This window comes from Arachis stenosperma, chromosome 5, assembly GCF_014773155.1.
Source record: "Arachis stenosperma cultivar V10309 chromosome 5, arast.V10309.gnm1.PFL2, whole genome shotgun sequence".
NCBI classification, from domain to species: domain Eukaryota; kingdom Viridiplantae; phylum Streptophyta; class Magnoliopsida; order Fabales; family Fabaceae; genus Arachis; species Arachis stenosperma.
The window spans coordinates 138,510,250-138,535,167 of record NC_080381.1 but is presented as its reverse complement, the minus strand read 5'-3'; the positions used below and the strand labels follow the sequence as shown (position 1 = coordinate 138,535,167).

The following is a 24,918-nucleotide window of genomic DNA, read 5'->3' as shown; positions in this document are numbered from 1 at the left end:
GATGTTATTGCTAACTTTACGGAATTGGAGGTCTACTGAATATCAAAGTGAAGTGATTTCCAAAGTTCAACAAATCAAGAAGGCTACAAGAGAAGCACATCTAAACAAAGTGATTAGTATTGTTACCAGGCAATGTTCAATTTTCAACCTCTGCCATAAACCAAAAATAAAAAGAAAAAGAAACAAAAAGAATAAGAATCACGTAGCTACCTTCGGAAATTCAGTATCAGCTTCTGAGCACAAATTTCTACACATTCAAAAAACAGCGTGGTAACAAAAGAAGAGAAAAAAAAAAAAGTAATGAAAAGAATAAAAGAAAGCAATGAAAGAAAGAATACTCGCTTATCTTGAAACATTCTATTTTTAAGAGTTTGGTCAAATTAAAAGTATTAATATTTTTTATTATTTTAAAAAATTATATTAAATTATTTATAAATGCATATATTTCATTTATAGTATAAACGAGATAATATCTATCTATCTCGTTTACACTGTAAACGATATACATGTAAAATTATGTAGTTTACGAAATAAGAGAAAAATATTTATTTCAATAAATATTTTTTAAATTATTTACTTCGATAATTATTATATTTATTTTATTTATTAAAATAAAAAATTCTTAAATTTTATCTAATTTATTTTTTATAATAAATTTTAAATTTTTATTTTTTGAATTAAATATTAATTTTTAATAAATTAGACACTATCTTTTAAATATCATAGCAATCAATAATTTCAGATTAAATCATTCAAAACAGGTATACATCTTTTTGAGCAACCGAAATCCTAATTCAATATTTAAATACGAAAATCCTCATATAAAAAGAAAATTTTAGGAAGACCTAACTGTCCTATATAAATTGTAACCCCATTGCAAAAGCTCTTCCGTCTTCTTTGCCTTCTCTAATTATACTTGCTTTCACTCTAAATCTTTGTGGAACATCAATTCCTTTCACATTCTCTCTTGATCTCCCTCTACTTAGTCTTCTATATTATATTTATATATACTTCAACCAACACTTTTAACATAGCTTGAGTCAGAGACATGGACGAGATTAATCGATGGGCGGACATTGATGAAGATTTGTTGAAAGAAATTTCAAAACGGTTACATGCCTACCATGATTACATCCAACTTCGATTGGTTTGCAAAGAGTGGAGCTTGAAACTTCCAAAAATTCCCAATGGAAATAAAATTCCATGGTTATTGTTACCTGACGAAACTGTCAAGAATCATTCATACGAAGATGAGGAGATTTATCATCTCATGCAATTAGCTGCTGCAGATGATGAAATTCTTGATACTTGCGCCCTTGAAGAGAAAGATATTTACCATATCATGCTGCCAGAGATGCAGTCCTACAACAAGTTAATTCGCGGTTCTGGTCATGGATGGTTGATTGTCGTATCCATATCTGATGGCACTATCCAAATGTTAAATCCATTTACAAATCGTAATTTGGATCTTCCTCCAATCTCAACTTTACCCACTATAATTGATTACCAGCCTGATAATCATGAGGATGAATACACACTCTGGGATTTTCGTGACATTAGGAGCACCCTGGATAGAGATAGAGTGCATAGATTCCAAGTTTTTAAGGTTATTATAAACTCATCTCCTGAGCATGACATTGAAAATTTTATGGCGGTGGTGATATTCGGACCTAACCAGAGACTGGCCTTTTACAAGCCTGGCAATATGAGATGGGTAGAATTTCCAACCAGAGATAAGAGGTTTGAGGACGTAATATTTTTCCAAGAAAAGATATATGCCATAAACAATGACGGGCAGCTATATGAATTTGATACAAAGATAAGAGCAGGGCTTAAGGGAGGAATCCATGAAACCAGACCTCCATCTGAAATTCCCATAGGCCCTCAAAAGCTTAAATATCTTATTGGGTGCGCCAATGGAAGCTTATTGATGTTGGTAAGACATGTTCGCCATCCCTCGAGAAAAATACGCAGGGAATTTGAAACTTACAAATTCGATATCTATGAGTTAAAAAGAAATAGAAAAGAATGGTCAACATTAGATAATTTAGATAACTACATACTATCGATTGGATTTAATTCTTCTGTTCAAATTCCTGTGCCTTTTCTAAGCAAAGGAAATCAGATTTGGTTTACAGATAACCAAATAGAGCTGCAATCATCATTTTACGATCCTGTTCCTCAAGATATTGGCATCTTCGATTTGGACTATGGAAGTTTCCATAGAGTATTGTTAGAAGTGAAGTTCTTTTGTCCTCCTGTTTGGTTGTTACCCTAATTCATACTCCTTAAGCTTTTGTCATTGTAGTTTAATCTTTTCAAATTTCAAATCTTTTAATTTGTTTAGACTATTTGTTATATATGGTTAAATATTAGTTCTTCCAATTCCAATGGTACCATTCTCCCTGAATGGTGAATACATGTTTCCAAATTATTATTAATGCACTAGTTTGTGAGTATAATTTATTATTTTTATCCAATATCTGTAGACAACAGTCTAATTTCTTTAATTTAATAATATATTTTTAATCTATATTTTTAAATATAATAATTAATAGTTGTTTAAAAATAATAAAATTTGCTAGTCCATTAACATTCTTTTTTAATTTATTATGGTTAAAATATGATTATATAAAGATGATAAATAATTATAATATAAAATATAGTAGTTGTATACATTTGTTTATATAGTTCATGGCACAATAACATCGTCTCAAATTTCTCATCCAAATTTTAAAAACATAATATGTGATGTATACATAAGCATTAATAATAAAAAGGAACAAACACAGGGGAAATTACTTTTTATAAAAAAATAAAATAAAAGAAGAAATAAAAAAGGGGGATAAATAATGAGTTATGTCCCTGATATATTCTTTGGCAGAAATAATTTTGTGCAGGTTTTATGCTCATATTTCTAATAGCTACATTATTGAACTACAGGTTTTAAAAAATTATGGCACAAAACAAAATTATTAATGCTACATATTCAAATTTTTTGTCATCTAAATTTAATTAAATTGACTTAAATTAAAAAAAGTCACTTTCATTTCGGAGATCATACATGTGCCCAAAATAACTATACAAAGATGTTTTCGGTGAAAACTCAAAATCTCGCAACAAATAATCAAAATCTCAGTGAAAACTCAAGCGAAGAAAAGAAGAAAAATCATTGAACATACGTAGTTTTTTCTTTCATAATCTCTCTCTTGTGAAATAATAGATGTGGTTAAAAATAAAAAAATAGAAACAGTAGTTCTTTACTTCTTTTTATAGTGTACATTTTGTGGGCCATGGATTCTATGCTCCTACAAAATTGTAGGTTAATCATTAACCATTATAAAAATAATTACAAAATGTACCCCGTTTTTTTTTTTTGAAAAATTGACTAATTAAATTTGAATCCCTTTAACTTTTGATATTTACAATTTTTTTCTTTTTCTTTTAGTTTCAGATTCAAAAGAAAAGAGAGATCTGCTAGGGTTTACAGATTGGAAAACTAACTCTGCCCTCCCCTTTCTCACCAAACCCTATCGCTATGCCCTCCAATCTCAGTTCGCTGCAATAGGCCGGACGCAAAATTCTCTTGCAGCATCACTCAGTGAGCTCTCACATTCACCTTATTGGTCTCAATTTCACTGTATCCTTTTTGTTTTCGCGTGTTTGATGTTGCTTCCTGTTCGTTTAGGTTTCATCCCTGCGTCCGCCGCCGCTCCCTGCTTCTGCCGCCGCCGCGCAGGACTCTGCCTAAACGCTTGGAGGTTAGTTAATCATTATGCCTTTTCAATTCACAGTTGACCAGTATATTTATTTTTATGTTGATATGTGATTTTACTCTATGGTATTCCTGTGAAATTTTTTGATGAATTTTCAAGTGGGTTACCACCGTCTATGTTTCAAGTGGGTTACTCTATGGTATTGCTATTAGAGGCTGCTGTTTCTTTGTTTTTTGTGTCACGAATTTCAGCGGCTAGATGTGAATCAGAGAAACTATACTGAAAGAAAGTTGCACCTTGGTAACAGCTATAACTTTAGAACTAGTGGTAATAACTCATTCCAAAGTGCTTGTTCCAAGTTGCACCCTTACTAACCACTATTGCTTTCTATTGGCATCAAAGTGCTCTTAAACTTGCAGTCTTCTATCATAGTTAATCGGCAATTGGAATAAGGCATTGCAGCTTAAAGTTATATATATCCAAACACACCAAGGCATTCTATCAAACAGTTAAGATGCAATTAAGAAACAACTTTAAGATGAGAAATTGAGAATAGAGAAATGAAAAAGACAATTCAGTTTAGAATGTTATGTTACTGGGATTACCTGAGAATTTCAATAGATTCCTATGGCAAATATGAGGATCCAGAGGAGCCTGTGGGTTGGGTCTGCTACTTCACCGTCAACGAAGAGGAACGGAGGCACCAAAGCGCGACATCAGCGACGGTAACCTGGCGGCTTTGGACAAGGCAACAATAACCCAGCAACGGCGGAGCTATCACTCCGGGAACGACGGGATCTTCGAGCTCAAGGGCAGCGAAGAGGAACGGGTGGAACGAAGCAGAAGGGGGAATTGCACTGCCTACTTTTTTTGGTTTGTTGTGGTTTTTAGTCACTTGATAAGAATTAAACTTGTATTTTGCTGCTTCATGTTAATGCCTTCTGAATTTCGATTATTTTTTATTATCCTATGTTATGTAGGAACAAATGTGTTGAGAAAGGAAACTGGTCATTCAAACTCTGGGTTGCTGTGGGGGATCAACAATCAAGCCTTCAATATTGCTCCTTTTTATTACAAAGAGAAGTGGAACATTTACTATGAAACTTTTTAGCTTTTGATTTGAGTTTATGTTGTAGTTATTAGCACATGAAAAAGAAAAACCAAAGTTGTTGATGTAATGGGTTTAACTTGCTGAAGTCTGTAATGTAGAAGACTGCTTAGAACTTATGTTTGATTGATGTAATTAGAATTTAGCACAGGATGTTGCTATTGTGCCCCGTTTCTGATTGGCTCGCTGTTGTATCATTTTTTTTCCCACTTTTTTGTTTTGGGTGTTTTGTTTCCCTAACATATTGTTAGTATACTAGTTGAGCATGCAAATATTGTGTATGATGTAGAGAGCTAACCATTCTATTAAGGTAATCACTCAAAGCTGTAGAAGTTGTATATAATATTGTCTTGTAGATTTTTTATTTTTTGGGTGGGGTTTAGTCATGTTTTGTATTTCATGATGTCATGTAAATATATTTTTTTGGGGGTTTTGATTCATGTAAATATTGATATTTCTTTTTTTTTTAAATAAAGGTCCAATCCAGCTCAAGTTCTGATTTGTTTTCTTATCTTGTTATTTATGTTAGTGAAATGGAATCCATATGTTTAGATTTTGAGGGCTTCATTGTGTTTGTCTGTTGTCACACTCACTTCCTGACTCTTCAGGAAATATAGTTTAGTAAGAAAGTCCATTAACTTTTGATTTTTTTTCTCATCTATTTTGTATCCCCATCTTAAAGCATTAGAGATTTAGAGTTGTAAATCTTGTTTTCATATGTCCGTTTTCATAAAATATATTTTTTTTAGAGTCCATTTAAATTCATTCAGATAATTGTCCAAGGCAATTCTTGATGCCCCTAAAATTAACATTATGGACAGAATCCACCTATCTCCTCTTAATGGAGGATTCCCCCATAATGAAACAGGTGTAAGAAAAATTGCAAATAAAACAAAATACTTTGGAAATTCTGTGTTTCATTGTGCGTGTTGATGATTGTTATTAATATTGCCAAAAAGCACAATTTTTGTATAGGTTTAAAAAAACCTTTATCACATTGTTCCTTACCCCCAACCTTCTACAAAAGATGTTAAGTAATGGTGAAGCGTCTTTCAGGGTTAGGATTAGTGTCTTGGAAGAAGAAATAAGAACATTTTACTTATAATTTTATAGCATGTTAGTTTTGACTTTTGAACAATGTAGGTCACCTTTGCATAATTGCATGTAACGTGAACATTCTTATTTATTCTCCCAACAAGATATAATCTGACCTTGCCACAATTAAATTTATAAAATATCAATAATTGTTTAGCATGTCTACCATCAAGTCTTGGCGATTTGAATTTCCCTTTTTTTTTTTAAATCAAGCCAAGGTATACTGGTAATCAATTATTTAGTTAAAAAAATTGTATAAATTAATATATATAAAAATAATTATCAATTAATATATAAATATATAGTGGTTGAGTGAATAATTAATTTTTTTTTAACCGATAATATAAAGGGAATTAGTAATATAGAATTGTAAAACATAGAAGGATAAATTAGTGTAAATAACTTGTGAAACATAGATTAGTACTTTGTCTTTTAAAGAAAATATTAAAAATATCTAAAAAGATAATTCCTCATTCCCAAATGTCTTCATGCTCTGCTTCCACCTTGGTCCTATATTGCCAAGCATTTTCTTGTATTACGAGACACAAATCGTTGTACTCCTCTAAAATCAGATCCACGGCAAGTCTCATTCGTGTGGAGTCGTTAACCTGCTTAGAGCACCAACAATATAATTCTAATTAGAAGTTTGTTGGAAAAATTATTTTAAAAATACTTTCTTATAAATATGACCTGAATATTGAAGTCATCTTTTAAAGTACATTCTCTCATCCAACTGGTCACCCAAACTCCGCTATCATTCCTATAATAAAAGGCATTCAACAAATAGTTATTATATACATATAAGATATAATCTATTGAACGATTTATGATATTTAAAAAATATATATAATATTAGACTTACGATCTATTTTTTTGAGTGGGTAGGCCAAAAGGTGTCATAGGCCAAAAAGTGGAGCAATCTACAACTTTAGACTTATCATCATCAAAAATATGATCATCTAACATCGCTTCTAAATAAGTCGCCTGTAAAAGAGTGAATTCATGACAAAAAAAAAAAGAAGAGTGAATTGTAATTGATTTAAAATGACTAAGAGTACTAGTTACAATAAATGGTTATTTAATTTGTTAAGTGATTTTAGTTGATTGAGTACTGGTTTAGAACAAATAATTACCACTTTAATTGCGTTCCTTTTGCGTTGCTGATGTTTTTCGACACAAGGCAGTGAATCCAATATGATTAGACGACGACTCTTAAAGTCAACAATGACCAAATACCAATGTAGTTCCTCGCAGATAGGGATAAAAACCTACGATAAACCTTAAACCATTATAAAAACTAAAAAAAATTTAACAGCATATTAATGAGAAACAAATTAGTCACTTGTACCCTAGCGACATGGCTAATTTTCAGTAAAACATATGTTACAAGAAAATCAGAGATAACCTCAGCCGGTGTGTATTTGTCGCTTAAAGCATATCGCTGCATAAAAAAAATTGTGGAATTAAAATATGTCTTCAATTTAACAACTATTTTTGAATTGATAATTTAATTATACAATTTACTCGTGTGAGTACATAGCATGGTTTAGTCTAGAAAAAAAGAACTTCCTTATAAATTAGTATATCCACTCAAATTATTAGACAGAAAAAAAATAACTAATAATTTAGAGATATTATAGGGATAACTTTACTGCAAAATGTTCAGGCATGAACCAGCAAATTGGATCTTCATTCCTACGTCGAAATACACGTGTCATCATAAGTGCCATCAGATTTATAACCTACAATTTGTTAAAATTTACTGTAAAACATGTTTATATGTAAATAGAGGCTTAAAAATATAATTACAAGAAATTGTGTAACATGCATTGATCTCTATACTTACTCGTGATTCGACACATCTCTCCGGCACAAGACATCTAAATGTACTTCTATAACCTATTTCATCCGAGATTACCAACTCTTCAGAACTGCTAAAATCATAAAGCGATTAGTTGGGAGAATCATAGAATTTCTACACCATTACATTATACACATAATCATATAAGTACACGTACGGATCTAATGTATCCGAAAAAATATAGGCTGCAACAGCGGCTTGAGAATCGGTTAACATCATCGAAGCAGTAGGCTCAAATGCAATAAGTGTCCACCACTGCTCATAAAAAAAATAGTTTCAAGGTAACAATAAAAAAATAAGAAAAAAATAAATGAAATAAGAAAAAAATTAAGTTTACCTTTGGTAGTACCGCTCCTACTCTAACATGTGGTTGTTCATTAGGTGGAGTTGTAGCTTCACGAGTAATATCCAAGTGGAATAACTTCTTGGGTTGAATTGGCATGATACCAGTAAGATCACTAGTTTTTCCACTTTCCGAAGAATGCACAACTACAGTAGGATCCAACATCGAACTACTGTATGTGGAAGTTTTCTGTTGCGCTATGATCAAATCAATTTTTTGGTGTAGAACATGAATGACCGATTCTAAATTTTCTATTCTTTTTGTTATATCGTTAAACATACTATTGAACTGCGTATTTTTTATTGGAGCCATCTTCTACTACTCACTCAGATAGTATTTTGTCTTGTACGGTACCATATAACCCCTTAACATGAATATATAGCGAATTCGGTTATAAAAGATAAGATAAGATAAAAATAATACGAATTTTAAGATATTTTATTTTTATAATTTTTTTAAAAAAAGGTTATCTAATTAGAGTAAGAAGATAAGAAGTTAAGAATAATAAGATTACATAAAAAAATCTAATATTATCTTTTTCAAAAAGTTAATATTAGAATTAAAAAAATTATTATTAATTTAATACAAGAGTTTAGGCTGGGTAATTTATGCCGTGGAAACTATTTTAATTTTGGATATATTTTATTTTAATTTAAAGCATATTGACTAATTTTGATTTTAATATTTAAATTTAAATTTTAAAAGAGAATTAGTTGTGTGAAACATAATCTTATTCCTATATATAAACGCTCAAGCATAGAATACTATTAACTATCTCTACTAAAACTAAAATTACAATTTTATAGAGCAATGGAAGAAAAGGTAATAGACAATCACATTGGATCTTGTTCCATGGAAATTATTGAAAATTCTCCGTTGAAACAAATACTACATGCCATAGAGGTAATATATCCAACTCATGATAATATTGCAATGTTATTTACATATACCAATGCTAATTTTCAGTTTTATAATGTAGTCTTTATCCAAGAGAGTTGATGAGATGGAGAAGGCAATGTGGATGGCGAAGAAGTCACTTGATAAATTAACCGCCCTTCAATATAAAACTGATGAGAAGCATGAGAAATTCGACAATATGGACCCACATGAGATGAAGAATAAACCCTGTGATGATGTAACGAAGAAAAACACTAGCCCGTCGGAAGTAAAGTCCGAAAATTGTGTGTTTACGGATTTATCCGACGAGAATAAGGACGTTGAGATTTTGCACAATATGCCACCATCGTTCTACAAAGGCACGCAAACATGTCTGGATGGAGAAGAAAAATCGAAGCCAAAGTCAAGATTCGGTATTCAAAGAAATAGCAAAACTAATAAAACTGTGCAAGAACTTCCAAGTACGTTTCTAAGGCAAAAGGACAAATTGGCAAGATTCAATAATCCACCATCTATGAAAAATATGGCAATTGCACGACCAGCTAAAATGCCAAAAATTGAGCACAAGGGTCAACTATCAAGTAAGATGGCGGAAACTAGAGTACGCAAAGGGCCTTTAACTTTCACCATAGACAAAGCACAGTTAACAACCGCTGCGAAACCAAAAAAGATGGCTTTCAAGAACACTCCTATCCCAAAGGTAATTGATTTATTTAAAAAAATTTAGTGGCATAGTATTCACATACGTATATTGTGGATAACCTTTACGTTTTGTGCAGAATCTTAACTGCTCATTCAAACCACCACAAGACATGCGGTTGAGTGAGGATTTAGTCAACATGGCTATGTACATCTTTAATGCTGATATTGACATAGCGTGAGGATTTTTTTTTCTTTTATTTTAAATTTTAATTTTCTCTGTGGCTAACGTGTTGGCTTTGTGTTAGTGAGGATTTGGTTCATATCCACGATACAATTGCAACTAGAGGAGATCTGTTTTGTCTCGTACCTGGCAAACAAGTGTCTGAACTGGTAATAAAGCTGATGGCATTGAAGATAACATCAAATATTACCATGACCAAATTAAAAAATGTTTGGTCCCTTCCACCATCATTTGCGGTAAATCAAAATCTTGCTTTTTTTTTTCTTTTAACTAACTAAAATAAATAACCGTTGTCCTCAAACATTCCTAGGATGACATGTCGTTACATATGGAGGATCATGACCTACTGAAAAAATATGCCCATTATATGCCACCAACCCGAGACCTTCAATTCGTACGTTGAAGATAATTATTGGAGTAATTTTATTATACTAAAAAGTACTCAAACTATGACTAATACATTTTACATCCTATTTGTGATACAGATATATGTTCCAATCAAGGAGAATGATCACTGGTATCTGATGGTAATGAGCATTCCTGACAAAATACTTTATCACTTAGACTCTCACTGTAAGGTTGAAGATGATGAACCACGCAAGCATCATATTAGAAATATAGTAAGTACTCCTATTATAGAAACAAAGTTAACAGTATCATTACTTCAACAAGTAAAGCACACTATTATTACAGGGAGTGGCTCTTTCTGAAATAATATCATCAGAGAAGTACGCAAAATGTGGTATACAAGACATAGTGAGTTTCGAGGGTTGGGAAGTCGGTAATGCAATAGGTATTCCTAGGTGCACAAATAGGTAATTATTCAAATTGTTGGTTATTTAATTTAATATATATATATATATATATATATATATATATATATATATATATATATATATTGTGTTTTCGACTTCCTTATGTTGTATTGCATGATACGTTTTCACACAGCAATGATTCAGCTGTATGGGTTATGCAATGGATGGATGTGCAACAAGAATTCACTCCTGTGATCCCTCCAAAGGTAACTTTTAACATAAACAGTTTCGCTTTTTAATTACACTAATATATATATTAACGTTTGGTAAAATAAATTACAGCTGCACGAGGAAAGGAGTAAAATGTATTTAGCATTGGATTTTGTCACCGGAGATTGGAATAAGATACGGGCAGATGTTAACGAGAGGTTTCAATTATGGTGGATTATGATACACCCATAGCATATTTACTTAAATTGGGAAGAATTATTTATGTCTTCTTGTTAGACTTACTAAAATAGACGAATTTATTTATTAAAACTTTTTTATTCTTATTGTTTTGTATCGCATTTTCGTTATCCTACTAAGAACATATAATTCTAAATAAAACACATAATCATTAGTGCTATTTACCTCATTTTTGTTCAGTTTTTCTATGATGAGCTCTTCTTCATAAAATAAAAAAATAAAGTGTATAATATATATTTCCAACTAAAACAACATAAGTACTTGAGTTATTGAGATTTAATTAATAATGATTCGTTCACTAATCATGCTCATTATTTTCTTATATGGTTCTTATTTTCTGATGACCTAATTATAAAATTAAAGTAGTATAAGAATTCTATTTTAGTAAATTATATAAGATCCTAATTAAAAGTACTCCATTTTTTCAAATATTACACTTGAAAATTAAATTTTACAAATATTATATTATATTACACTAAGATAAATTATTATGAAACCATAAAGTATTATATAATAGAAAAATATTATATAATATTATAAAAACATAATATCTATTATTAATTTCATTAAATATATCAAGTATATATACATATATATTTGATTTAACCAAAATATAATATGAAAATATTTAACCAAAATACGGGAGTAAGAGTTTATATTGACCAGTTATATTTTATTGATTTCTGTTGTTCCCACTAACAAAATCGGTTAGAATTTATTTTCAATAATGAGAACATGAAAATATTTGACCAAAGAAAAAATATATATATAACAATTTTAATATGCACGACTTCATATACACGACTCCACAAAGAAATTTTAATCTCCATTATTCTTCCTAAATTCCAGGTGGGGTTCTTTTGGCAATTATGTATATATGACTTCTGTTCTAACTAAGTACTTCAGAAAACTGAATAGCCTTTGAGTGCGGCAAATATACGTGTTTTTACATTAAAATACAATTCATATTCAAAACAAGTTAAAAAAATAATCAATTAGACAAGCAAAGTTAATGATCACGAACAAATGAAGAATTTCCACTCATTAATCCTTTCATAGTTTTCAATAGAACGGTAGCAACTAAACCAAAATTGTTGAGCGAGTTCCAATCCTTTTTCCCCTTTGAGGGAAGGAAAATTGAACTAAAAATGAACTGTTTTAACGACACAAAAAGCAGGAAAATAATACAGAACGGTCACATGATAAAAATGAAAATCCTCCATCTTTGAGCTCCAGAACTGAAACTCTGAAGCCTTTGCTAGTCCTTCTTTCTCTAGCACGCGCAAATTTCCATCCTTTTGAAAGAACATAGGGCTTGGTGTGACTATGGGGCACACCAGGTGCTGGTCCAAAGTACTTGACAGCCTCTCGTCCATTCTTATGGCCTCTAAGAAGAACCTGAAACAATATCACAAATATAATTTCATTACTTGTTATACTCTGCAAACATTTTTCCTTCCTTCATAGAGAACTAGTTGATTTGAGAAGAAATCATTAATTAAATATAAACTAAATATTTTCAAAACATAAAAAGAAGTTTCAAATCATAATTTCCTTATATTTTAAAACCTTAACAATGCACCTAGCAAAACATCTAGAACAGAAGTGCTAGTTATATTTTCTGTTCCCTCTACAGCTATCCTAGCAGGAATGCAGAACACAGACTAGGGCCCTAATTAACTGGGATGAAAATTGCTGGAGACAAATAATACGTTATTATATAAATAGAAAATACAGTGGTTTGAGGGGGGTGAAAATGTAAAGATCGTTCAGGAAATAATCAAATTATGTGCCAAGTACAAGAAACTCTGGACTCCAAATATCACCAATCATCAAATCGACAAAAAGGTAGGTGAGGAAACCAGGGGCCAAAAAAGTAGTATTCATCAAATCGACAACCATATCACTATGACATTTTCAAAATGCATACGAACATAAATAGCTAGATTACAAATAAATATTCACCACATTTCCTTGAGAATAATCCGGCACCTTTATGCTCCACAGCAAAGAATCTAGCATAATATAGGCTGCATAGCAAGTATATTGCAGTAAAATAAAGGTTAAACTCCAAGTCTTCTAACTTTGGTCCCTAATCTTGATATCCAATATCAGAAGAAGAAAAGCCAAGCAGGACTTCAAACTTTGGTTCATAATAGTAAATAGCAAAAGTCTAACATGTAAGAAACATAATATTTAAATAGATCAATGTGACAAAGAACACAACAAATACCAAACCCAAATAGAATAAAAATTAAAGAATACAAGAAACTTAACCCACTAACTATACCTTATTACAGCACTTCATTGCTACTGTACGAAGCATTCTCATCATATACCTACAATATCAGCAATATAATATCGTTAGTACTAGCTGATAAGCAGCAATTAAAACTTAGTCATACCTCATTGGTAAAAATACTTACCAATGAGTCATCTTCAATGTTCATGTGATCATCCGAGTCATTATCAAATGTGTCATTTCCCCGGCCTTCTGACTGTGAGATGCCACGACGAACACGACAAGTTGTTCGATTGTGGCCCTCCATGCCACACTGTCCACATCGATGTTTTCTTTTATTGGACTGTGAAGCCCCCCCTTTTGTCCTACATTTTCTTGGGTCCCTTGGCATGCTATGTCCGAGATCATTGGTTGCAAGCCCAGCTCCAGAATTATCCACTTGCACACCATCTCTTACACTATCTGCATCATTGACCAACTCTTTTTGTGCAGCATCTTCCTCCTTAAATTGTTTCAACAAATTCATAGCCATTTCCCGTGTAAAGATAAATCTCTCGTTATCTCGACAAGCAAAGTTGGCTAGTTGTCTAAACCAATCCATCAAACAACCGTATTGACTTAGCATCAAAGAATCCCAATGAAGCCCTCGAGCATTTTGGAAACTAACTTTGGCAGTCTTGGTCCACCGAGGCAAGACTAATGACCTTGGCAACTCCTCTATATCTTCATGCACCAAGACGCAAATTATGTGTTCACAAGGTATGCCAAATGATTCCATTCTCATACATGAACAATTGAATTCCATCTCAATGTCACAACAGAATACACGCCACATCTCATTTGGCATTCGGTCTAAAGCGACAGAGTAAATCACATAAGAGCCAGTTTGCCTCATATTTATTACCTTCATTGATGCAGCCCGTACAAGGATTGGTTGGAACATATGAAATATTGATAGGGTGTAAATATTGGCAGCACTCCTCTCTAACTGTTGAAAACAGGTTTACAAACTGGGTCTCCCATTCACAGAGGCGAGGTCAGCCTGGACCTCTTTCCACCTTATATGGTCGACACAACGATTAAAGTGTTGAATGAACTCAACCAGATTGTACCTTGAGTTGACATACTTTGCAATGATCGAGTTTAATCCCTCGCACCGAGAAGTAGTCCGGAAACCAGCAAAAAACTTCCCTCTTATATGTGCAGTTGCCCATGAATGTCTCTTTTTATACATATCTAGGACCCAATTCTTGTTTTCGACACCAAATCCCTCAACCATTTCAAACCACTTTTGACGAAATACATCAATTTCATAGTCGCCTAGCATACACTTTTTAAACATGGAGGTAAACTGGGGCTTGCCAATGTTACTTGTTGCATTGCGAATCAGATGCCATGCACATAATCTATGATGTGCATTAGGAAACTCTTTCTCAATGGCGAACTTCATTGATAAATCACCATCCGTGATCACCGAAACAGGTGCTTTCCCATTCATTGCCACTTTCAGTTGTTGTAGCAACCACCTATATGTGTCTTTTTCCTCATCGCAAATTAAAGCAGCAGCAAAGATAATTGTTTGATTGTGATGATTGACACCAGAAAATACCACCAGTGGACACATATATTTATTCCTCTTATAGGTAGCATCAAAAGCCAGCACATCACCAAATAATGAGTAGTCTGCCCTACTGAGACCATCACACCAGAATAAATTGCGCAAAGTACCATCGGCATCCATGTGATGATTAAAATAGAGAAAAGGGTCATTTGTTGCTTGATCTTCTAGATACTTCAAAGCTGCATATGCATCACCGGGTAATTGGCGCCTCTGCTTTGCTATTTTATTGTACATGTCCCTTTGCGTGAAAGAGAGATACTCGTAGCCACCTGCCTGATTTGCTAATGCCCGATACATCTGTCCAACACTAATCCCACCCTTTTTCATGTTAACCATGTGGCCAATATCAGCCTCGGACATGAATCTATGCCCAGGGAGTAATCCAGTCAACCGAGGATCCAGAAGTGGATGATTGTGTTCATCAGAAAAATAGGAAATAAACCAACGACCACTAGGTGCATCTACACGAATCTCCATCATTGCACTGCAGCCACACCTTGTCTCGGGTGTAGGTTTTCTCTTAAGGTTTCCAATGCCGTAATTATTTTGCAGTCTAAATCCTTCACGATGACATACAAAATTCTTCAACTTAAGTGCGCCCGCACGACTCTTCCTACTCCTGTTCTTCCGAGCACTAAAGCCTCTTGTCCTTGCATATCTATTGTAGAACTCAAATGCAATGTCGACATCAGAAAAGTGAAAATGACATACATCTTCATCCCTGATGTTCCAAAATTCAATCATCCCAATGTCTTCAAGTGAGTCAATGTTATACCCTTCATCGAAGCCGTGATAATCGAACATTGGTTCCACACTTGTGTCGTCCTCATCCATATAATCCACGTCAACTTCCTCATATTTTTCTTCCTCCTGCTCATACTGATCATATGATGTATGCTCGCTATTAACCCCTTCATGAGAAAATTCTTGACCCATAACTTCCTAAACACCAATACACAATTCACAATCTTTTAAAATTGAAATCAATCCAATAGTGTCAATCTTAGGAATCATGGAAGTGGACACGAATTTCATTTATTATATTAGGGGGAAATGAAGGAGCGTGAATCCAAAATCTAATAGCGAAACTATAAGAGTAAAAACAGAAAGACAAGAACAGTTGGCAATGCCAGCTATGCATGCGATGGGTGCAAGGGGAATAAAATATTAAAGAGTATATATCCTATCTATCAATCTATCCTCCAGTTTGCCATAGTGACGAAGAAGATCAACCATGCATGTGTAGTGTTGAACAGTTGGATTGATACCATAATCCCTCATCATCATATCATAAAATGATTGCCCTTCATTGGGCAGAAGCCCACGGCTGCAAGCTGCTAGAACACCAACAAAGGTTATAAGATCCGGCCGAGCCTCTTTCCTCATAACCTTCTCATTGGATTGAAATCCATGTCTCCAAGCAAGACCGTGGATCTCCTTCCCGTGAGGAAGACAGGCAATGTCAGCCGAGGACGAAATCACAGTTACAAGAGAAACAAGTTCAGAGGAAGACAGGCAATGGCATCCTGGTGGGGCCCATTCCAGGTGTAACCACGAATCAGGACGTTCCAGAGAAACAAGTTCAGAGGACCATTTTAAGTTTTCAAACTTGTATCATGTCATTAAGATACAAGGTCAGAGGATCATTTTGTGACACTTGATTTTCCGTATAAAAAAAATCAACATAATTTAACAAAATATATATAGATATGCTTACAAGTTACAAGAGCATAAGAAAAACACCTACTTGTAACATAGGATGGTGGTGAAGTCACAAGATATGGAAGCTGTGATATGTTTAAGAACTAATAATCAGAGCACAGATGAACTAGATATGTCACATATATGGTATACAATAAATCAAGTGCTACTTCATCCTAACCTTTTGATGTTATCAAATAGTGATCCGCTAGAGTGAAGACTCAAAGAATCCAGATGAAGTATGATTGGCCCTGATTCATCATCACTTTTATCCGGAATACAAATAATGATCAAGCTCCAATGAAGACTGAATACATGAAACATTAGAAGAAAAAGAATCCAGAAATGAGAGAATGGACAACAGTGAATTGAAAACATACGAAATGATGAATTGAAAACAAATTCACCTATATTTATACTGTATTTCCAACTAAACAAAAACAATAAGCAATTGCCATATTTATGTCAACCATAGGATCTGATTAGCTGGACTAAGGCTTGGTGGCAGGTAATATAACTATACATATGTCATATACTCATGTGTCTTTGGCAAAAAGTTCTGGTCCATACATAAAAACTATAGATACCGTTGTGGAAGCAGTAGTTAGCTGAATTAGCCAATATACCAACTTAAGAAAATAGCTACCTAACCAAAGAATGCTCATCAAGATTATTCTTCACTAAGTCTTCAGTTTAATAAATAAAACAAAATGGTAATAAAGTCTAGGCAAAGATTTAACATTGTTTATATCTTCAATTGCAATGTATAAAACCCTTTTAAACTCAATACTAGAATTTTGATGGTGCTGTTTTTGAGTAAGTTGGCAGAGAAATTTAAATTCAGTGTTAATTATGTATTCATAACATATAGTTTTGTCACTAGGCACTTTCCATTTGTTTGGGCTTATTCTATGGTTCTGTTAGTAAAATAAGCATAGCCTTAAAAGCAAGTGTTGCTTATAAGCACACATAAGGCAAAGAGAAAGAGAGTTATTATTTCAAAGAAAAGAGAAAGAAGAAAGAAGAGGGAAAGGAGTGAGTGCTCTGGCTTTGTGGTGCAGCAATGGCATCAACACCAAAACAGTCTTACGAACAGCAGCCACTGAATGTGCAGCAGCGAGCTAGGAACTCGGGGATGATCAACTCTAGCCAGAGTCCAACAGGGGATGACAGGGAAGAGGAGATGTCGAGATCAGCCTTGGCGATGTTTCGAGCCAAGGAAGAAGAGATTGAAAGGAAGAAAATGGAGGTGAGGGATAAGGTTCATACTTATCTGGGAAATGATAAGGTTCATACAAAGAATTAAAGCCACTGGGTCAGACCTGCTAAAAAAAGGTAACATAGCTTCATGTTGTTCTACTACATTTTCAAACAATTACAAAAGATATAATTTCTAAATATGTTATTTTATGAAAGTTACCGAACAAGTTCTTAATGTTTGCTACTTTTTTTCTAAAAATCTTTACTTACGCCATAGGATTTGGTTCAAGGAGGCAAAGTGATCCACGTAACAATAGTTACACAGCTTTTAATACAAAACCATTTAAGCATTGGGTATAGAGTTTAATCAAATTGACCATATTTTGCTGCTTTATTCAAGTGGCCTCATGTTGCTTTCTTGGCCCCATCTTGTCTTATCAATTGGGAGGTAAATGAACATGATTATTTCAGTGGTTATGGTGATAATTCATAATAATTGTGTTCAAATATCCACATAGAAAATGATAAAATTGGTTCAGTGGAAGATTCCAAAATCTCCATGCAAGCAAGCTTCTTTACCATCATTATTCATTATGACTATACAATTATGTATATTATTCTACTAGTAAAATTTTTTAATTTAATTGAATAATAATAATAATGTAAAACCTTGTTACACTTTAATATAACAATGAAACTCTTAATTTATTTGTTTACTCTTTTCCTCTCCAATATTTTTTGGGGTCACAGGAGAGAGAATACAAGGATGTCCTTGAAGCTTTCAATGAGAAAAACGGGGAAAAGACTCAACTAGTTACAAAATTGATGGAGGTTAGAACTTCTATTTATATTTTCTACTGTTGTAAAAAGGAATGAATATTTGTCACTAAGTAAAAGAAAACAGGATAATTTTCTACATATAATTTGATCTAACTAAGTAACTTGCATTCTTCTTTTTTTTTCTTTTTCTTTTTGGCCATACCAAATATAAGCATGCAAAGGGAGAAACAGATTATAGCCAAAGAACGAGCAAACAAAAAAGTAATAGAAATATGTTCACCTCAGCGGTGAAAATTAGCATCCATGTCCTCTCAGGGGATTCATTGCCACCCAGGGTTTCAAGAAAGCCAGAAGGATCAATTTTCGCTTTCTCAATGACAGAAAGTGCAAACAGAACCTTCTCTGCTGCTACCTTTCTCGTCTTAGCTGCATCTATTAGCACTTTTACACTTTCCTCTACTTCCTAAGCAGACATGAAAAGAAATAAATAAAGCATATGAAACTCATCATGGCCATTAAAATAGAAAATAAAAATACTTTGATATTGCTTTCCGGCTCAAGCAGATGCATTATTCCATTTCTCTTCTTATGTGATCCTCAAATATTTATTATCATTATTAGTTAATAATTATCATTGTTAGCCGCTGAAATTCGTAACACAAAAAAGAAAGAAACAACAGCCTCTAATAGCAATACCATAGAGTAACCCACTTGAAACATAAGACAGTGGTAACCCACTTGAAAATTCATCAAAAAATTTCACAGGAATACCATAGAGTAAAATCACATATCAACATAAAAGTAAATATACTCGTCAACTGTGAATTGAAAAGGCATAATGATTAACTAACCTCCAAGCGTTTAGGCAGAGTCCTGCGCGGCGGCGGCAGAAGCAGGGAGCGACGGCGGACGCAGGGAGCAGCGGCGGACGCAGGGATGAAACCTAAACGAACAGGAAGCAACATCAAACACGCGAAAACAAAAAGGATATAGTGAAATTGAGAATAGCACGGTGAATGTGAGAGCTCACTGAGTGATGCGGCAAGAGAATTTTACATCCGGGCTATTGCAGCGAACTGAGATCGGAGGGCATAGTGATAGGGTTTGGTGAGAAAAGGGAGGGCAGAGCTAGGTTTTTCATTCTATAAACCCTAGCAGACCTCTTTTCTCTTTTGAATCTGAAACTAAAAGAAAAAGGAAAAAAGTGTAAATAACAAAAGTTAAAGGGGTCAAAATCTAATTAGTAAATTTTTCAAAAAAAAAAAACGGGATACATTTTGTAATTATTTTTATGATGGTTAATGATAAACCTACAAAAATGTAGAAGCATGGAATCCATGGCCCATTTTGTGATAACTATATTTATTGGGTGTTATCTAACTCACATTGATGATCTTTTTGGATATAAAATTGATTTACATGTGTTTCGATTAATGATTGAATCTCGTTTTTTCTGGATTTTATATAATTAAGGCATAGAATATACTTTTAGTGCTTCTGGTGTCAAAATTATCAAATAAATATTTTACAAAATTTTTTTAATATAAAACAATTTAAATTTAACATTAATTTACATATTATCTAATCTTTAAATAATATAATACTTATTATTAAAAGAAAAAAACGCAAATCAGTCCCTCACAGTTATCTCAAAAGACAACGAAATTTTTGATAAAAAAAATACCCAACCCAATTTCTGAGCTTTACTTTTATGGGACTGATTAGTCCTTGTGTTAAAAAAGTTAATGTTATTTTTTTTTTGCACAGGAGCTAATCAGTCCCCAAAAAAAATATTAGGAGCTGGGTTGAGTGTTTTTTTGAAACCTCGTTGTTCTTTCGAAATAATTATCAGAAGTCGACAGGAGTCGAGTAGAATATTCAGTCTTATTAAAATACACTATATAATTATACAAATTTAAATTACAATTTATTTAAATATGACATTTGTCCCATACTTTATACTATGCTGAAATTGTTAAAAATTATTTTTATTCAACTTAAAAAAAGTTTATGATTTAAGAATTTTAAATTATAAAATATTTAAATTCAATTTAATCAACTCCTTATTAAATTATATTTATTTAAATTTTAAATTTAGATCTTTTAAAATAAAAATATTGATAAAGTGAGAAATTAATTACTGTTAGTTTTATAATTTCTATGAAATATGTGTTTAACTATCTTAATTTAAGAATAATTAATTTTTTATTTAACTACTTTATCAACTTTTTTATTTTAAAAAATATTAATTTTTAAATTTTAAAAGTCAATGTTATAGTTCTTATAAATTGATATCTAAATTTTATCTAATTTATTTTTTATAATAAATTTTAAATTTTTATCTTTTAAATTAAATATTAATTTTTAATTATGTTTAATATATTAGATACTATCTTTTAGATACTATAATAATAATACCAATTTTAAATTATATCATTCAAAACTGGTATACATCTTTGAGCAACTGAAATCCTAATTCAATATTTAAATAAGAAAATCCTCTATATAAATTGTAACCCATTGCAAAAGTTCTTCAGCCTTCGTTTCCACTCCAAATCTTTGTGGAACACCAATTCACTCTTCCTTATCCAGCCCTAGCTACTCTTTTCGACCCACTGCCGCCTCTCCGTCGAGCCACTGCCGCGTCCGTCCGTCGAGCTCGGCCACCGTTCGTCCGTGTAGCCACTGCACCCAAGTCTCCAACTCCCCTGCTCTCTTCTTCGGCGAGCTCGCCCCATCTCCTACTCTTTGCATCTTCCTGCCGTCGTCTGGTTGGTGTCGTCTATCAGTGAAGGGTCTGTCGGCGTCGTCTTCGAAGGTCAGTGAATGTCTTGCTCGCTTGTTCTTCAGTTGTTCAGTTGTTCTTCGTTTTTTTCTACTTTTTTATGCTCTGTTTTTGTGATTAGCTCTGATTTTGTGTGTTGCATTTTATTGATTAATGAATGTTTTGTGATTAGCTCAGGTTCTTTACTGATTATTGGTTTTTTATTGATGTGATTAAACACCATGGCAGTTAGATTACCTCCAGAAACGGTGCCAAGAATTGTGAATCCGCAATATTATTTTTTATTTAGGATTTAGGATTCAATCAAGAATTGGCTTTGGTATTATTTTAAGAGGAGATTGCTGTTTTTGGCACCTGTATCACTAAAAAGTATTTAAAAAACAATCGTGTATGTGAAGCTGAAAGTGAATGACATATTGTTTTCGTGGGTAATTCAGTTTGCTGCATTGCATTACTAAGTATCTTTGTTCTAATGAATAAGAAAAAAATATAAATTCATATGAATCAAACAGGTTCTCCTCTTGTGAATAGGTTTTGCACTTGACTATGGAATAGGTAACTGTTATTGTTGAAATTATTGCTTAAAATGGATTTGTTATGCTGCTGCTATAAATTAATTTCTTTCTAGCTCTTGACCTCTTGTTAGGAAGTTTCAGATGCCACATACTTAATTCTGTGTTGTATGTATTGCAAAGGGTACAATGAAGGTAGGCCGCTTAGCAATTAAACGCAAAGCCAAAGGACTGCTTCCTCGTCAGTGGGTTATGTAACAATTAAGTGTCAATTTTTTGTTGTGTCATTCCGATAATAATTATTTGGCAAAAGAATTTCTCTTATTGCTCAAAAGAATTCCTTTCCTTATCTAATATCTCTACATAGAAAACATAATTTAAACCGTATGGGTAGTAATTTTGTACTTCTTTCTCTGTTGCAGCATTCTTATAACTCCTAAATGATATAAATATAGTGAAACACATTGTTTGAGTGAAAGTTTGGATGAATAAATTGCATAACCAAAATAATCTATCTGATTGCTTCCTGTGTATAATCTTTATGCTATTTCTTGTGTTTTTTATTTTACAAAAATAAGTTTTTTTTTTCTTTTTAAGTTTTACACGAGTTCTCACTCTTTAGTACTTGTTTCAAATGAATATAACTAAGTTAAAGTGAATTATTCATATCACTGTATAAAGGTTCGAGCTGGAATAGTTGGATACCCTAATGTTGGAAAGTCATCATTGATAAACCGTTTACTAAAGTGAAGAATGTGCCCTGCAGCCCCAGGAGTTACCCTAATTGTTCATGAACTTGTATCCTGTTAAAGTTGAAACTAATGGCTTCTAATGTTGAGTACTTAACAAGTTTTTGCGAATTTTGAGGTTGATGACAAATTTTCATGTTGGCATTTAATATTTAGATATTTTTTTACTATTTAACTTTTGAGTTTGTATTTTGATAAGATCATATAGTTTTGGTTGATGATATTTCATGTAGTGTTTTAAATTTGAAAGATATTTTAAAATTTATATTAAATTATAATTATATTTTAGGATGTTTATTTATTTATAATTTATTTATTATTTTATTTTAAAACCGTTTTTTCAGTTGAACCACGATTAGACCGGTTGAACTAACAAACCAGTGACTAGAATGGTTTTATGACCGGTCCGGTTCTCAGAACCTTGCTTACACCTTCTTCAACCAACACTTTCATCAGCATCGGCTTCGGTGCAGCACAAAGTGACTTTTTTTCTAGGGTTTGGTTCTGACGATTATTATGAATCCTTTTTCGTGTTTGTAGTTTAATTTGTGGGTGGAGTGAATTGACGTTTTATTTTCTATGAATTTTCAAATTCTGACCCTTTTTTTTGTTTTCAGATCTGACTCTTTGTAACTCAACATAGCTTGCGTCAGAGACATGGACGAGATTAATCGATGGGCAGACATTAATGAAGATTTGTTTAAAGAAATTTCAAAACGATTCCATGCCTACGATGATTACATCCGGCTTCGATTGGTTTGCAAAGAGTGGAGCTTGAAACATCCAAAGATTCCCAATGGAAACAAAATTCCGTGGTTATTGTTACCTGACGAAACTGTCAAGAATTATTCCTACGAAGACGAGGAGATTCATCATCTCATGCAATTAGGTGCTGCAGATGATGAAACTCTTGATACTTGTGCCCTTGAAGAGAAAGATATTTACCATATCATGCTGTCAGAGATGCAGTCGTACAACAAGTTCGTTCGCGGTTCTGGTCATGGATGGTTGATTGTCCAATCCATATCTGATGGCACTATGCAAATGTTAAATCCATTTACAAATCATAGTTTGGATCTTCCTCCAGTCTCAACTTTACCCACTATAATTGATTACCAGCCTGATAATCATGGGGATGAATACACAATGTGGGATTTTCGTGACATTAGGATCACCCTGGATAGAGATAGAACACATAGATTCCAAGTTGAAAAGGTTATTATAAACTCATCTCCTGAGCATGACATTGAAAATTTTATGGCGGTGGTGATATTCGGACCTAACCAGCGATTGGCCTTTTACAAGCCTGGCAATATGAGATGGGTAGAATTTCCAACCAGAGATAAGGGGTTTAATGACGTAATATTTTTCCAAGGAAAGATATATGCCATAAACAATTACGGGCAGCTATATGAATTTTATACAAACACAAGAGCAGGGCTTAAGGGAGGAATCCATGAAACCAGACCACCATCTGAAATTCCCGTAGGCCCTCTCAGGCTTAAATATCTTATTGGGTGCACCAATGGAAGTTTATTGATGTTGACAAGATATGTTAACCTTCCCTTGGGGAAGGAATTAGGGACTTCCAAATTCGATATCTATGAGTTAAAAAGAAACGGGAAAGAATGGTCAACATTAGATAATTTAGGTGACTATATACTAGTGATTGGATATAATTCATCTGTTCAAATTTCTGTGCCTTTTCTAAGCAAAGGAAATCAGATTTGGTTTACAAATAACCAAATGGAGTTGCAATCATCATTTTACGATCCTGTTGCCCAAGATATCGGCATCTTCGACTTGGACCATGGAAATTTCCAGAGAGTTTTGTTAGATGTGAAGTTCTTTTGTCCTCCTGTTTGGTTGTTATCCTAATTCATACTCCTTAAGCTTTTGTCCTTGTACTTTAATCTTTTCAAATTTCAAGTCTTTTAATTTGTTTAGACTATTTATTACATATCCTTAAAATGTTAGTTCTCCCCGTATGGTGAATACATGTTTGCAAATTATTATGACGCTTTTAGCACAACATATCTTTGACTTTTATTTATTGCTTTGGATGTTTGCTTGCAATTGAAGCGTCTCTTCTGGACTTGGATTGGGATTAGCAATGCTCACGGCTTATACTTGTCTTTCTGTAGAGATGGCAATATCATCCGAACCCGCAGGTACCCATCCTGCCCCAATCTGCTTGGGGGC

The 24,918-nt window shown here is 33.0% G+C and overlaps 5 protein-coding genes across 8 annotated transcripts; 3 read left to right on the top strand and 2 right to left on the bottom strand.

Moving 5' to 3' along the window:
- The first annotated feature begins 1,048 nt into the window (after positions 1-1,048).
- On the top strand, positions 1,049-2,278 carry LOC130981518 (putative F-box protein At4g22660). The gene has a single exon (XM_057905107.1). The coding sequence runs from the start codon at positions 1,049-1,051 to the stop codon at positions 2,276-2,278; it is 1,230 nt and encodes a 409-aa protein (XP_057761090.1).
- A 1,000-nt stretch (positions 2,279-3,278) lies between these two features.
- LOC130979324 (uncharacterized) lies at positions 3,279-5,033 on the top strand. Of its 3 annotated transcripts, none has more exons than XM_057902743.1 (5): positions 3,279-3,318; positions 3,455-3,601; positions 3,689-3,761; positions 4,365-4,589; positions 4,697-5,033. In XM_057902743.1, exons 1-5 carry the CDS (start codon positions 3,294-3,296, stop codon positions 4,815-4,817), a joined length of 591 nt encoding a protein of 196 aa, XP_057758726.1. In that variant the 5' UTR covers positions 3,279-3,293; the 3' UTR covers positions 4,818-5,033. The 3 variants fall into 3 exon arrangements, 1 of the variants encoding a protein (XP_057758726.1); XR_009086630.1 differs by lacking the exon at positions 3,279-3,318 and adding an exon at positions 3,968-4,016 and having other exon boundaries at positions 3,459-3,601; positions 4,119-4,589; XR_009086629.1 differs by lacking the exon at positions 3,279-3,318 and having other exon boundaries at positions 3,459-3,601; positions 3,968-4,589.
- A 9,338-nt stretch (positions 5,034-14,371) lies between these two features.
- On the bottom strand, positions 14,372-15,925 carry LOC130981517 (protein FAR1-RELATED SEQUENCE 5-like). The gene has a single exon (XM_057905106.1). The coding sequence runs from the start codon at positions 15,923-15,925 to the stop codon at positions 14,372-14,374; it is 1,554 nt and encodes a 517-aa protein (XP_057761089.1).
- Positions 15,926-16,156: 231 nt separating this feature from the next.
- LOC130981516 (pentatricopeptide repeat-containing protein At2g20540-like) lies at positions 16,157-19,763 on the bottom strand. The gene is made up of 4 exons (XM_057905105.1): positions 19,748-19,763; positions 19,522-19,613; positions 18,951-19,133; positions 16,157-16,597 (listed from the first exon to the last, which is right to left on the bottom strand). The coding sequence occupies exons 1-4, from the start codon at positions 19,761-19,763 to the stop codon at positions 16,157-16,159; spliced, it is 732 nt and encodes a 243-aa protein (XP_057761088.1).
- Positions 19,764-21,202: 1,439 nt separating this feature from the next.
- Positions 21,203-24,734, top strand: LOC130979112 (uncharacterized). 2 transcript variants are annotated; one of them, XM_057902476.1, is made up of 3 exons: positions 21,203-21,488; positions 23,061-23,212; positions 23,334-24,734. In XM_057902476.1, the coding sequence occupies exon 3, from the start codon at positions 23,374-23,376 to the stop codon at positions 24,592-24,594; it is 1,221 nt and encodes a 406-aa protein (XP_057758459.1). In that variant the 5' UTR covers positions 21,203-21,488; positions 23,061-23,212; positions 23,334-23,373; the 3' UTR covers positions 24,595-24,734. The 2 variants fall into 2 exon arrangements, with proteins under 2 accessions (XP_057758459.1, XP_057758458.1); XM_057902475.1 differs by lacking the exon at positions 23,061-23,212.
- Positions 24,735-24,918: the final 184 nt, after the last annotated feature.

Excerpts from the sequence above, each read along its gene's own strand:
- LOC130981516 (XM_057905105.1), bottom strand. Across the intron at positions 19,134-19,521 it reads CTCTGCCTAAACGCTTGGAG|GAAGTAGAGGAAAGTGTAAA; the intron begins GTTAGTTAATCA and ends ATGTCTGCTTAG. Across the intron at positions 16,598-18,950 it reads TGCTAATTTTCACCGCTGAG|TTTGAAAACTTAAAATGGTC; the intron begins GTGAACATATTT and ends ACATGATACAAG.
- LOC130981518 (XM_057905107.1), top strand. The coding sequence starts at position 1,049 with ATGGACGAGATTAATCGATGGGCGGACATTGATGAAGATTTGTTGAAA.
- LOC130979324 (XM_057902743.1), top strand. The coding sequence starts at position 3,294 with ATGGATTCTATGCTCCTACAAAATT. Across the intron at positions 3,602-3,688 it reads TTCTCTTGCAGCATCACTCA|GTTTCATCCCTGCGTCCGCC; the intron begins GTGAGCTCTCAC and ends CTGTTCGTTTAG. Across the intron at positions 4,590-4,696 it reads TGCACTGCCTACTTTTTTTG|GAACAAATGTGTTGAGAAAG; the intron begins GTTTGTTGTGGT and ends TATGTTATGTAG.
- LOC130981517 (XM_057905106.1), bottom strand. The coding sequence starts at position 15,925 with ATGGGTCAAGAATTTTCTCATGAAGGGGTTAATAGCGAGCATACATCA.
- LOC130979112 (XM_057902475.1), top strand. The coding sequence starts at position 23,374 with ATGGACGAGATTAATCGATGGGCAGACATTAATGAAGATTTGTTTAAA.